General features: G+C 50.9%; 6 protein-coding genes across 6 annotated transcripts; 3 read left to right on the top strand and 3 right to left on the bottom strand.

Annotated features, from left to right (window-relative positions):
• Positions 1-189: 189 nt before the first annotated feature.
• Positions 190-840, bottom strand: Aud_005811 (proteasome maturation protein; the record flags this gene model as incomplete). Its single annotated transcript, XM_043290729.1, has 3 exons — positions 190-257; positions 319-751; positions 838-840. 3 exons carry the CDS (start codon positions 838-840, stop codon positions 190-192), a joined length of 504 nt encoding a protein of 167 aa, XP_043146664.1.
• A 381-nt stretch (positions 841-1,221) lies between these two features.
• Positions 1,222-1,942, top strand: Aud_005810 (mitochondrial 37S ribosomal protein uS12m; the record flags this gene model as incomplete). The annotated part of the gene is made up of 3 exons (XM_043290728.1): positions 1,222-1,636; positions 1,707-1,807; positions 1,877-1,942. 3 exons carry the CDS (start codon positions 1,222-1,224, stop codon positions 1,940-1,942), a joined length of 582 nt encoding a protein of 193 aa, XP_043146663.1.
• Positions 1,943-2,527: 585 nt separating this feature from the next.
• On the bottom strand, positions 2,528-3,903 carry Aud_005809 (glycosyltransferase family 15 protein; the record flags this gene model as incomplete). The annotated part of the gene is made up of 4 exons (XM_043290727.1): positions 2,528-2,592; positions 2,642-2,930; positions 2,990-3,793; positions 3,856-3,903. 4 exons carry the CDS (start codon positions 3,901-3,903, stop codon positions 2,528-2,530), a joined length of 1,206 nt encoding a protein of 401 aa, XP_043146662.1.
• A 1,073-nt stretch (positions 3,904-4,976) lies between these two features.
• Positions 4,977-7,667, top strand: Aud_005808 (deadenylation-dependent mRNA-decapping factor PAT1; the record flags this gene model as incomplete). The annotated part of the gene is made up of 3 exons (XM_043290726.1): positions 4,977-5,116; positions 5,208-7,466; positions 7,544-7,667. The coding sequence occupies 3 exons, from the start codon at positions 4,977-4,979 to the stop codon at positions 7,665-7,667; spliced, it is 2,523 nt and encodes an 840-aa protein (XP_043146661.1).
• Positions 7,668-9,371: 1,704 nt separating this feature from the next.
• Aud_005807 (NAD-dependent epimerase/dehydratase family protein) lies at positions 9,372-10,704 on the top strand (the record flags this gene model as incomplete). Its single annotated transcript, XM_043290725.1, has 4 exons — positions 9,372-9,400; positions 9,490-9,724; positions 9,792-10,248; positions 10,310-10,704. The coding sequence occupies 4 exons, from the start codon at positions 9,372-9,374 to the stop codon at positions 10,702-10,704; spliced, it is 1,116 nt and encodes a 371-aa protein (XP_043146660.1).
• Positions 10,705-10,997: 293 nt separating this feature from the next.
• Aud_005806 (putative oxidoreductase) lies at positions 10,998-12,364 on the bottom strand (the record flags this gene model as incomplete). Its single annotated transcript, XM_043290724.1, has 2 exons — positions 10,998-12,128; positions 12,188-12,364. The coding sequence occupies 2 exons, from the start codon at positions 12,362-12,364 to the stop codon at positions 10,998-11,000; spliced, it is 1,308 nt and encodes a 435-aa protein (XP_043146659.1).

Here is a 12,364-nt window from a genome sequence, read left to right as displayed (position 1 = left end):
AAGTTTACCAGTAAATACCGAAGTTCATGTAGTGATACAGTGTCTTAGTGTAGCTTTCCAGGGCAATCTTCCAAACATCGCAGAGCAACAAGTCTTAATATCTTAAGGTCTTTATTGAGACTGTATCAGAAGCGTAACGGCTCATGGGAAAATTAAGCAGAACAGGCAGAGCAAGCCGCGATACCCCAATCAAAACTCCACCCGGAGTCTCTTCTCCATCTCATCATGGAAGGAAGGCGGTTCCCTGAATTCGTCTCCTGCATCAAAAAAACATCAGCATCGTCATTTCGTCAGCGGAGACCCGGACATGCAACGAACCTTGGAAAATATCCTCCCAGCCAACCTCTGTATCCCGTCCCCCAAGAACCAGAATGTCCTCGTGCACATTACCACCTTTGTTTCCGCCCAGCACAGCAGGCCGGAAAGTGCCGTCCCGCACGATCTTGAGCTCCATACCGCGCCGCACAGGTTCCGCGATCCCGTATGCCCGGCGGAGCGTCTCCATCTTCATGGCGTCCTGGGTCTGGCGCCAGGCGAGTAGGCGGGCTTCGAGCGGGTGTGTCGATGAAGGGGTAGCGGTTTGGTTGCTAGAGGGGGGACCCACGGGTGCTGGGAGGGCGATCTTGTTGCGGAGGGTGTCGGGGAGACCGGGGGCGGATGGGGCGCCTTTTGATGGGCGAGCGGTGGGATTACTGGTGGTTGTGTTGGAGGCTTGCGTAGCATAGTTTGCTGGGGGTGCTATGCGAAGGGACTGTGAGAGCGTTAGTGACGGTCTTCGAGGAATTGCAAGCTTAATTGTCCGGTAACGATCATGGCAACTAAAAGGATAAGACATACCATTTTGGCGTTGGTGATGCTGGAGGTGTGGCTTAATGGATGACCAGCTTGAATTTAGAGATTTATAATAAAGAAAGCTTGTTAGTCTATGAAGGAGATAGATGGAAGTTGTATGACGAAGGTTGTAAAGTCAAGGTGATAGCTGAGTTGGTTGATATCGTAGGTAGCTCTAGCATTACGATAGTCACTAGCCTGAGGTGCCAAGGCTCCAACCGCATAGCGCGTCCAGCTTCTCCGGGCCCGTAGAGGAACCATCTCCGCAGCTAGTTTATGCATTCGTCTCACGTGATATTATCGAGAAATTATCCCGTATCCCGTATCAACGCTGCGATACAGAAGTTGAAGGGGACGTTCAATTTCATCCATACACACACAGCCGCGACAATGCCACCATTTATCTCTTCCCTCGCCCTCCGCACCCTGCGGACCTTAGCCCAGCGGCCTTCTCTCACAGCCATCCCGGCAGTCTCGAGGCCAACCGTCTCCCGGTTTCAACCCATCCTCCGCACACCCTCAGCCGTTACAGCAACAAGAGCCGCAGGCGCAGGCCCTATCACCCGTCATTTCTCCACCTCCCCCTTCCGCCAGGCAACCTACAACCAAGTCCGTCGCGGATGCCGTGTATCGCAGCGAGCGCGCCGCTCACGATCCCCCGCGCTCATTGGTAGGGCCCAGATGAAGGGCGTCTGCCTGAAGACCGGTATTACGAAGCCCAAGAAGCCCAACTCGGGTGAGAGGAAGACTGCAAGAGTACGGCTGAGCAGTGGGAAGGTAGTGACGGCGTATATTCCCGGTGAAGGTGAGATCACTCCATGTGTCAATTTGTCAACTCGATAGGCGATTGTGCTGATAGTGGCTGCCGTGTGTAGGTCACAATGTTCAGCAGCACAGTGTGGTTCTCGTCCGTGGAGGTCGAGCCCAGGATTGCCCTGGTGTTAAGTACCATTTGGTCCGGGGAGCGATGGATCTGGTATGTGGCGCGCGCAGTGTTTTGAATATAGTTGGGTGGTTTGGTCCATTGCTAATGCTTGATTTACAGGGTGGCGTTGCGAGTCGGTTGACGAGCAGATCGAAGTATGGTACTAAGAAGCCCAAGAAGGATTAGAAGCTCAGAAGTCGGTCCTGTGGTGATCTTTCTTTGCGAGTAGAGGGATGCCGATTCACACATTGTACAATTTGTTCCAGAATTTTCATTTTAACAATTAATTTGGTTGCCGTCAATTTTCTGTCGTTGAACAGCTATGTACATTTATGATGCAATTTGATAGATGCGCCAATATTTTCTTCCTCTGACATGATATCAGAAAGCCCATAACAAATGATCATCTTTTTATATCCTCCGATGCTCCATAAAACATATACTAACCCAAACAAAAGTAGCCCATAAAACCAGAGCAGCGAGCAGGGATTCAGTAGTCAAATGTACACAGAGCTGAATGGCGCAGAACATGAAGATCAAGTTGAAGATAGCTATCTGTAATTCGAACTGACGCCAGCGTTGCCGATGACCTTTAAGGACAGACCACCGCCAGGAGATAGGTACTCATCGTCAAGATGATGGGATCATATCACAGACGAATTTGAATAGATGATAGGCGGTATGGACGATGCGCACTCGGAAAAGGAAGAGCAGCCCAACGAAAGAGCTCACTATAATGAAGACCAGACAAACTTTACCCAGCACGGCTAGTCAACTCTGCTCTTCAGCGCCCTCTGGCTTCTCCATATCATTGATCTGGAACCACCGGGATGTGCCTGAACACATTGAGGTCAATGCACGTCTCAAGGTGGCAAGTGAACTTACAGGAATATCCCTTCCAATCGAAATTCTCGGTGGGATTACAGTGGCATTTCAGGTCCAGCCTCATCTGCTCACTGGTCGGGCAATGTGTGAAGGGAATGTGGTAGTATGCAATCTCGTTGAAAAAGTGTATCTCTTCCTTCTTGAGCATGATGCCGGCCGCAATGGAATGAACTGGGGCATCTCCCCACCGCTCGTAGAAGAAGCCGCCGTCGTGGTCAAGAGCATCGAAATAGTCAATATACTGCTTCGATCTCAGCCATTCTAAGCTTCCAACCTCGAAGTTGGACCACTGAGTGAAATGATCAGTCAGCAACAGCAACAGCATGGCTTGTAATGACGGCAACTCACAAAGTGACATTTGTTGTATGTCTTCCCTCCATCATCACTCAAGAAATCCATCGCATTTCCCTCAGCAATGTGCTCGGGGTGGTTGCCAATGAACTTCTTGACGCTATCCCATAGACTGGGGATGGTGTCGTAATATTCATACAAACTAAGAACGAAACTGTATTTCTTGTTCTGTTCCTTCATAAGCCGGAACGGGTCGAAGCTAATATCGCAGTAAAGCTCAATGCTGGGTTCCACGCGCCAGTAGTACTCGTAGTTCAGCATCAGTGGATGGCGGAAGAAGAAACCGGACTCGTAGCGGCACATGTGGCGGTAGCTCTCGGAGTCACCATAGATGATGTTCTTCTGTTTCATTTCCTCTCGAACCTTCTTGGCCTTCTCTTGATCGATCCAATCGGGGTACGACCAGTGCTCCTTTGGAATTTCACCATAGAATGTTGTTCCAGACACCAGGGATGTGGTGACCTTCTTAAAAGTGTCGTCAAATGGCTTGTCGTTGAGAAAGACCCAATCATAATGGTAGTTACGGTTGAAGCGATCCTCGACCTGTCGGATCGATTTCGCAATATCCCAGACATCGGAATTGCGAGCCAGCGTGACAAATGTCGCATTTACTCGGCCAACTGGCGCAGTATTCGCGCTTCCCGGAGTCTCCTTCACTGGCGGTATTGGTGGTGGCGCGTCATTGTGCGCTTTGTCAGATTGTGAGACGGTATCTTTGTAATTTGCGGGATTCAATTTCGATCCGATATTTTCGGGGATTGGAATTGAACTGCGAGAGATTAAGAAGAATACTGCCAACCCCTGGTACTGTGTCAGTGGCACTGCGGGAGGGTATGGGGGCAGAAATTCAAGGACCGACGAACCACCACAGCAAAGAGCAAGTATCGCATATATTTCGGTCCTGAAGACATGATGAATTTCTCACTCTGCTATCGGGCAGGAGACCCCTGGCTGAGAAGACGGTTGACGATCCGAAGGATAATGTTGCCTGCGGCGGAAGCTCGTATAGGAGATGGGCGAAGGTGACTTTGATCAACGAGATCGAAACGAGTGACAAGAAAAGAATAGGAAAGGCACGGCCAGAAGATACTAAAGAAATTTCGATCAGGCCTAGAGAAGTTGCTGAACAGGTCTTTGCGTCCTCAGAACAGACGGATTTGGTGCGACGCCAACGAGGATTAAACGATCAAAAGGGGATGTGGAACAATGACATCCACGTTGACTTGGCCTTGATAGACTGGGCCAAGCCAGTCTTCAAGTTAGAATTTATCGTGATTGATTAAGATTGAAATCAATGTGGAATGAGCTATAGAAAACGTTCCGTCTGAAGCGACGCCAGTGGAAGCTATCTAGAAGGTATCCACGAACGCCAGGCCACGCAACGTAATTATGAAATTGCTTTCAGCCACCCTTTGCCTTGTCTGGCAATTAGGCCCGGCGCATTTCCTTGAGGACCAGTTGTGCCAACAACAGGACGAGATGGAATCGATTCATGGCAGAATTACACGATTAGGATCAGCTCTATCAGGATGTATGAGGGATCTAGACATGTCTTCTTATCTTCTCTGTATGGGGCTGGCAGAAGTTAGTATGCGACGATCCATTCTGGTTTGGAGATCATATTGGCGCTGAAGTCAATCAAGTTGTGCCATTCTAGAGCTGTCGCATTTCAGTTTCAAAATAGACAATGTTTGTATTCAAAAAGGTCTAATATGTTGCACTTATACACGCTATTTTCTTGACTCTTATGCCTCAATCGCCCTTTTTGTTGCATCGAGGAATCTCCGCATTGTATGAAACGTGTCCTGTGGCGGTGTGGCGTGACGATTATCTGCCTCAGGCAATAATTTCGCACACTAACCCAGTTGGACTAGCGGGTGATATCAGACGGGCACCGAACTAACTTCATCCCACTACGAGAATGCCGTGGTAGATATTGCCATCCCCTCAATCTACCTTGTCCCCGTCCAACCTCCAGCCGAAGATGTCGTTCTTCGGCTTTGATACTACCCTACCGAGGGACCGAGCTCCCGCGGGGGAAAAAAGGGGGTTTTTCGAAGCTCCCGATCCCTTTGCCGAAGTCGCCCGTGTTGGGGCAGGACGCTTAGGAGACGATGATGATGCGTGAGTCGCTTTCGTCTCCTATGGACTTTGAGTCGCAGCCATATGATTGAAGACACATTGCTAACCAGAAGTTGCGTATCGGTGTTTACAGCATCGATTTTGAGGACACTTACGATGGTCTAGGGGATCAGCTGGACGATGATCAAGATGCCTTTAATGATGACACGTTTGGCGGCGCTGGCACAGGCTCAGTCGGCAAGGACTTCGACTTTTTTGGGCAGACAGCACAGGTTGCGGATGCTATCGGTGAGGAGCAAGTTCGTTTCAATCTACAACACCCGGCTGCTCCTAGTGGGGGCTCGGCAAAAGAGGTTGCTACCCAGCCTCCAGCAACCAGCGTCTCGGCAGATAAACCCAAACGTACTGGCTATGAGAAATACCAGGACCCAGGATATATCCCTGACCTACAAGCCAAGTCCAGCGTCTGGGGCTTGCAAAAGAAGCCAGAGCCTGTTCATGAACCTGTTTATGAGCCTGTTCACGAGCATGTGCACCAACATGTTCACCAACATGTTCCCGAGCCTGTATCGCAAGCCAAGAAAATGTTAAGCTTGGAGGAGGTCGAAGCTCAGTTACGTAGTCACGGTATTGCTCCGGTCCAGCCTCCGGTCTCTATGCCGATGGCGATGCCCGATCTTTCGCATCTTCAACGGACCCAGCAGCTCCCAAACGTTCCTGAAGCATTTTCACAACTGCCGCCTGAGTTTCTCCAGGCCCAGTTTCCCAAAGATGCGCCGCCAGCACATCTTCTGCACCATCCCTCCATGGTCCCAGAGCCATATTCTCTACCACCAACTGCGCCAAATGTGCCATTGCATCTCCTGCAAAATGCCAATATCCTGCCCCAGCATATGGGACCTCCGCAGCGCCAGGCGATTCCCCCACGAGTGCAGCAGCCTCCGCAACAGCCTCCACAACAGCCTCCGCCACCGCAGGCTATGAAGGGAGCAAATACCGGCCTTCCTTTGATCACCAACCCTCAGCAGCTAATGCAGTTGACGGAAGAACAACGCATGGCATATTTAATGGAGGATGCGAAGCGGGCAAAGCGCAATCACAAGATATTCCTCCTGTCAAAGGGCAATGGGTTGATGACCCCTCAAGACAAGAACTTCATCACGCGAATCCAATTGCAACAGCTTGTGGCGGCCGCAGGTAATGTTGCGGATGCGGACTTGGAGGCGGTCTTAGCAGAGGACTTTTACTACCAGGTTTACAGCCAGATCCGTGGTGCGCCTCGGCAGCATCCGCATCAGCCTCTTGGCCACTTTGCGCAGACCTACTTGCTTCAGACTGGTAACCGTCTTGGTGGCCATGGACGAAGAAATCTCCAGAGTGCCGACAACCATATGCAAAGGATGCAGCAGCAGGTCCAGCGTGCAGTTGAAGCGGCGAAAGCGAAACCGAAGAACAAGCAGTTGATTATTGAGGGCAGTTTGGGCAAGATCTCTTTCAGCAATGCCAAAGCGCCGAAGCCAATGCTCAACATCAAGCGCCCCGAGACCTCAGACGGAGCCAAGGCTGCTAAGAAGCAACCCACGGACCTGAGCCTCAGTGATCGGAAGTCTATCCTGATGAACATTGAAAATGTGTACAGTACTTTGATGGAGATGGAAGACATGGAGCGCACCATGCCCCCTCTGCCTGACGAGAATGATTCTGAAGCCATCCAGAAGCACTTGGAATGGCGGCAGAAGATCCGTTCCTTGAATCAGAAATTGTGGCAAGAACTCAAGGTCATGGAGCCTATTGTTCCTAACACGAACACTCCACATCCATTCATTGCTTTCCTGTCTTATCCGAAGGGCAAGAAGGCTATTCCACGCATTTTCCGTCACATTGACCAAGAACAGCGAGTCACAATCCTCACAATGATCGTTGTCCACTTGGACACCTTGGATGTGGTTCGAAGCGCACAGCCTGTTCCAGGCGAGAGCCAGCCTTCGCTTGCGGTTAGGGAGGCCATTGATCTGTTCTCGCAGGCCGTCATGCCCAGTCTTTTGGGATATGTGAACGAGGCACCATTCAACATCATTATTGGGCTTCTGGGTCTTGTGATTGCGCAGACTCACGTGCAGCTAGTAGCCAAGACACGCATTGGACTGGGAATATTGACTATGTTGCTCAGCCGTGCGGAGATTGTAAAGGAAGCCGGGCAGGCTGCAGAACGTGACTGGCAACAATGGGTTGAGAAATTCAACGTGCTGTTCGACACACTCGAGCCAATCTTTGGCGATATCTTCCCCGCCTCGATTAACGCTGGCGACGATATGTATGTCTGGCAGTTTTTGGCAGCTGTTGGCATCGGAGCGAGCCCTGAGCAGCAGCAGCGCTTGGTCATCGCAGTGAAGTGAGTTTTCTCTCGACGTCTTATTGTTTGCCATAAGATTTGTATGACCTGCCAGACGGATGCTAACATGTGTCCAGGGATCGTGTGATGGAAACAGTGACATACAGCAAGACACTGCCCGCCGATATGGCCAGCCAACGACTAGGAAACGTCAACCTATTTATGCGTGCCATTGGACTTGATGTCGAACTTCTCGGCTAAATCAATATTATATAATGAACGGTTTATTTGCTTTGCCATATTGGTTGCGTGCTACAGAGCGGGAGAAGCCTCCACGCACAGCGCGTCCTGTCTGATTGGCATTCATGCTAATAATGAATGGTGACATTGCACATTGCATGTTATGGACTTCATTCATGACATCGCAGATGCTGTGTCAGAGCTTGTCATCCAGGGTGCAGGAGTGGATGACACCCGAGCAGGGACAGGGGTTTCTTGACCCCCTTACAATTCTACCACTTTTACTCCAAGTGGGTTTCGAAAACGCACATATCTGAAGAGACTTTCCACGCTCATGTATCTTTGCGACTGGGAAAAAGGGGATTTACAACTCAATGTACTCTTATTCATGCTCATTTCTCTACGGAGTACTGCGTATTGCGCGCCTCCTGGCGCCATATCTTGTCGTCGGCGCTACACAACTTTCAGTTCATCAACACCAGATACTCCTCATTCTCGATACAATTTCGTAAAAGGGTAACAATGATGGCGGAATACTGTGCTAAACTCCATGCGTTCGCCAGACATGAGTATCATTTATTCATACAATGTAGGGACCTTCAGACTGAAATTTATGTAGTCGGCAACGTGGTCATCTTAGTGGTCAGTGGGCAAGGTTGAATTTTGCGCTCAATCAACCTTTCGACTGGTTCTCGAGATTAGACCCTTAGATCGTCTGCTTAGAATGGTCGAAGCTGCCAAGTTGGTCCACCTTCAAGCGGAACTGGACCCGCTTCCAATTCAGTTCCGAAGTTCATTGTCCAACAGACAACAGCTGGCAACCTACGAACAGTGACACCAGTTGCCTGGTTGGTAGACCTCAATGCTTAATCTAGTTGTCACACCGGATTTCTCTCGGATTGTTCGCGACGGATGCCGAATTGCTTTGTTGCGCTCCCCAGGAATTACTTCTTGCAGGCTTGCAAGCCAGGCCGGCGACAGATATCTAGGGTCCAGTTCGCAGCTGACATCCCGAATGTGAGCGACAATGAGCCGAAAGGATTCCTAAAGACTGGGCCGAATGCAAGCTATCGATCGAATTCGGTTGCCAACGGTCAATTCTTGATTCTTACATATGCTTACTGTGCAGCATGCATCTGTATCCTGTCCTGGTGGTCTATTCAGACAGATGAAATCAAACTCTTGGCTGACTGTAATACGTATGCACACACCACTAGAGTTAATTAGAGAGCCGATCTTACTATTGTGGCGCCGCGTAGTCGGTTTTGGCTGTGCCGCTGGATTTTGTCGATCAAGTTGATCAACAAACGAATGAAAATCACTCGGAGATGATACTACTTATGCGGAACATGGCATGACGGACTCAAGCAGTGTGCGACTCAGGGGATAATAGATGAAGAAAAGAATGAATGAAATGCAGCAATAGGTAGCGGCTACCGCGTATTGGATAAGATTAAGCCACAGCTGTCAGCGTCGTGGTTCAGTGATTGATCTGGGTTTGGGACAGTGCCCCTCCGCAGTCCGCAGTCCCCCCACCATAATAAGCTGGTCTTCCCCTTAAATCTCCAGCTGCCCCTCGCCCCGTCGGAATTCCCCTGGGTCTTCCTCCTGCTCTTCTGTTTCCTTTTAAATCAATCCCATCTCATTCTTTCTTTCTGCGACTGTCATCTTTTGTTAGTTTGTTGTATTCTTATCTCAATCAATTGAATCTCTCTCGTCATCATAATGTCTGTTGGTTCAGTTCTTGTTACGGGGTAAGTAACAGTCAAGATAGCCCACCGTATCCCCCCCACCTATCAATGGGCCTAGGTTGCTGACTCTGTACCTTTGTGTCTACCCACAGTGGCACTGGCTACATTGGCTCCTTCACCACCCTCGCTTTGCTCGAGGCTGGCTACAAGGTCGTCGTCACTGACAACCTGTACAACTCCTCCGTAGAAGCTCTGAAGCGGATCGAGTTGATCTGCGGCAAGAAAGCCGAGTTCGTTCAGCTGGATGTCACCGATGAGGCTGGCTTCGACAAGGTCTTCGAGGCCCACCCCGACATTGACAGTGTCATTCACTTTGCTGCTCTGAAGGTATATCTTCTCTTTCTTTTTGAGCGTGTATTGCGATCAATTGCTTACCCATAGTCGTCGATTTCAGGCTGTTGGCGAGTCCGGCGAAAAGCCATTGGACTACTACATGGTCAACGTCTACGGCACTCTCTGCCTGCTTCGCTCCATGGTCCGCCACAATGTCACCAACATTGTCTTCTCCAGCTCTGCCACCGTCTACGGTGATGCCACCCGCTTCCCCAACATGATCCCCATCCCCGAGGAGTGCCCTCTGGGCCCCACCAACCCCTACGGAAACACCAAGTTTGCCGTTGAGACCGCCATCACCGACGTGATCAACGCTCAGCGCAACAATGCCACCAAGGCCGGCAAGGAGGATGAGGCTAACAAGTGGAACGCTGCCCTCCTTCGCTACTTCAACCCCGCTGGTGCTCACCCCAGTGGCATTATGGGTGAGGACCCTCAGGGCGTCCCCTACAACCTGCTCCCTCTTCTTGCTCAGGTTGCTACCGGCAAGCGTGAGAAGCTGCTCGTTTTCGGTGACGGTATGTGTTCACACAGTTTCGAGATGTAAAAGACTAGTGGACTATGCTAATGCAAGCTCAGACTACGCCTCTCACGACGGAACCGCTATCCGTGACTACATCCACATTCTCGATCTCGCCGACGGCCACCTCAAGGCCCTCAACTACCTGCGCGCCAACAACCCCGGCGTCCGCGCCTGGAACTTGGGTACCGGCAAGGGCAGCACCGTCTACGAGATGATCCGCGCCTTCTCCGCTGCCGTTGGCCGTGACCTTCCTTATGAGGTTGCCCCCCGTCGCGCTGGTGACGTTCTCAACCTCACCTCCAACCCTACTCGCGCCAACAAGGAGCTTGGCTGGAAGGCCCAGCGTACCCTCGAGCAGGCCTGCGAGGACCTCTGGCGCTGGACCAAGAACAACCCCCAGGGCTACCGTCAACAGCCCCCTGCCGAGCTGCTGGAACAGCTCAAGAAGTAATTAATCATTGCGAATGAAAATAAGAGTCTAAAAAGTTCTCTGCGAGGCGAGAAAGACTGGAAAAGTGGACGAGCGCATTGGCTTAGACTTATGAGGTATTTTAGACTGAAAGAGACGAATTTCCTTTTCTTGGTGACATCTATATTATATCCCTTGGATTTAGGTACATATAGCAGAAATAATTGGTTGTGTTCCCTTAATCTTTCTTTTCTTCTCATCCTGTACACATGCAAAAGCCAGAATTGCAAGGTATGTCTATACACGTTGTTCCAACAGAAGGGATTCAGTATAATCTATTGTTTTGCTTTGCGGCTCCTTCTGGACCCAGAGCTCTGCTCCTTTGCGACACCAGCTCCCGACGTTGATGAGCCCTTTGTATTTTGCTGCTTTGCGCTCTTGTCCTTCTCCGTCATCTTCCCATTCGCCTTAGTCTGAGCACGTTTGAGTGCACCATCCTTCTCCTTCGCTTCAATTTGCTTCTCACTGAATTCCCAGAGTTTCTTGGCGAGCTCCTCGTCCTTGACATCCTTTCGGGAGAAATCAACCTCCCGGCATTCCTTCACCATCCACCCGCCAGCGCCACGGCCATACCGCGCCTCCATGGCCGCATACAAGATGCTCTGCGCACCTTGCTGAGGAGACTTGAGGACAAGCCACCACAGTGGCCAGGTGAGAAGGTAGATAAGTAGACCCCAGAGCGAGCCACCCGTCAGCCAGCGACGGGTTCCCGGAGTTCGACTGAGGCCCGGGTCAACGACGATAACGCGGGTACCGTTCGGCTGTTTGTCCGGACGTTGATATGAGTTGAAGTGTTTCTGGAAGGAGTTTGCGAAGATCATCAGAGCGAGTTTGCTCAGACCGAATAGGCCGGCTTCCTTCTCCGTGGATGCCTTCTTCTGTGGCTTTCCATTCTTCTTGGTCACTGTTTGCCCTGCCGGTATAGAGCCACTGGTCACCGCCTCCAATTGCTTGATGTCGAGTTTCGCGCCAATATAGCTCGAGCATGTGGTGAAAATGACCCGCACGTCTCGGTGAGCGGGCTGCGCTCTCAGCGCGGGGCTCAGAATGCTCAGTAGGTGGAAGTTGCCCAGGTAATTGACCTGCCACTCCTCGTTCAAGCCGTCTATCGTCATTCGTCCCCGGCTGGAGGCGGGCAAGGCGGTGCTCGCGCACAAGATGACCATGTCGAGTCGTCGCGGGGGATAATTGTCGATCCATTTGGTCGCAAAGGTCCGGATGGAATGTAAGGAGGAGAGGTCGACTTGTTCAGCGAAGATGAGTTGATTTCTTGTTGACTTGCGCAGGTCTTCGATGTAATCGATCAGGAAGATGTCTGAGGGGGAATGGTGGGTGAGGAGGATGATCTGCGCGCCGCGTAATGCAAGCTCATGGGCGACGCTGGCACCAATGCCTGATGTCCCTCCCTAGAGCATTGTATCAGTAAGGATACTTGATGAAATGAAAGCGACCATGGTGGACTTACGGTAATCATGATAATTTTCGAGTGCATCACCCGCTCTGAGCCATTCCGAGCTCCCCCAAAGTAGTACTTGAGGGCAGCGACGAGCAGCACCCATGGCACAATCTTGAGAACTGTGTAGGCATACGGAATCGAGTCTATACCTTCCCGGATCCCCTGAACAATAATGGGGATGGGCAT

This window comes from Aspergillus udagawae (assembly GCF_001078395.1).
Source record: "Aspergillus udagawae IFM 46973 DNA, scaffold_4, whole genome shotgun sequence".
NCBI classification, from domain to species: Eukaryota; Fungi; Ascomycota; class Eurotiomycetes; order Eurotiales; family Aspergillaceae; genus Aspergillus; species Aspergillus udagawae.
The sequence above is the reverse complement of the archived record's forward strand: the minus strand, read 5'-3'. Positions and strand labels throughout refer to the sequence as shown.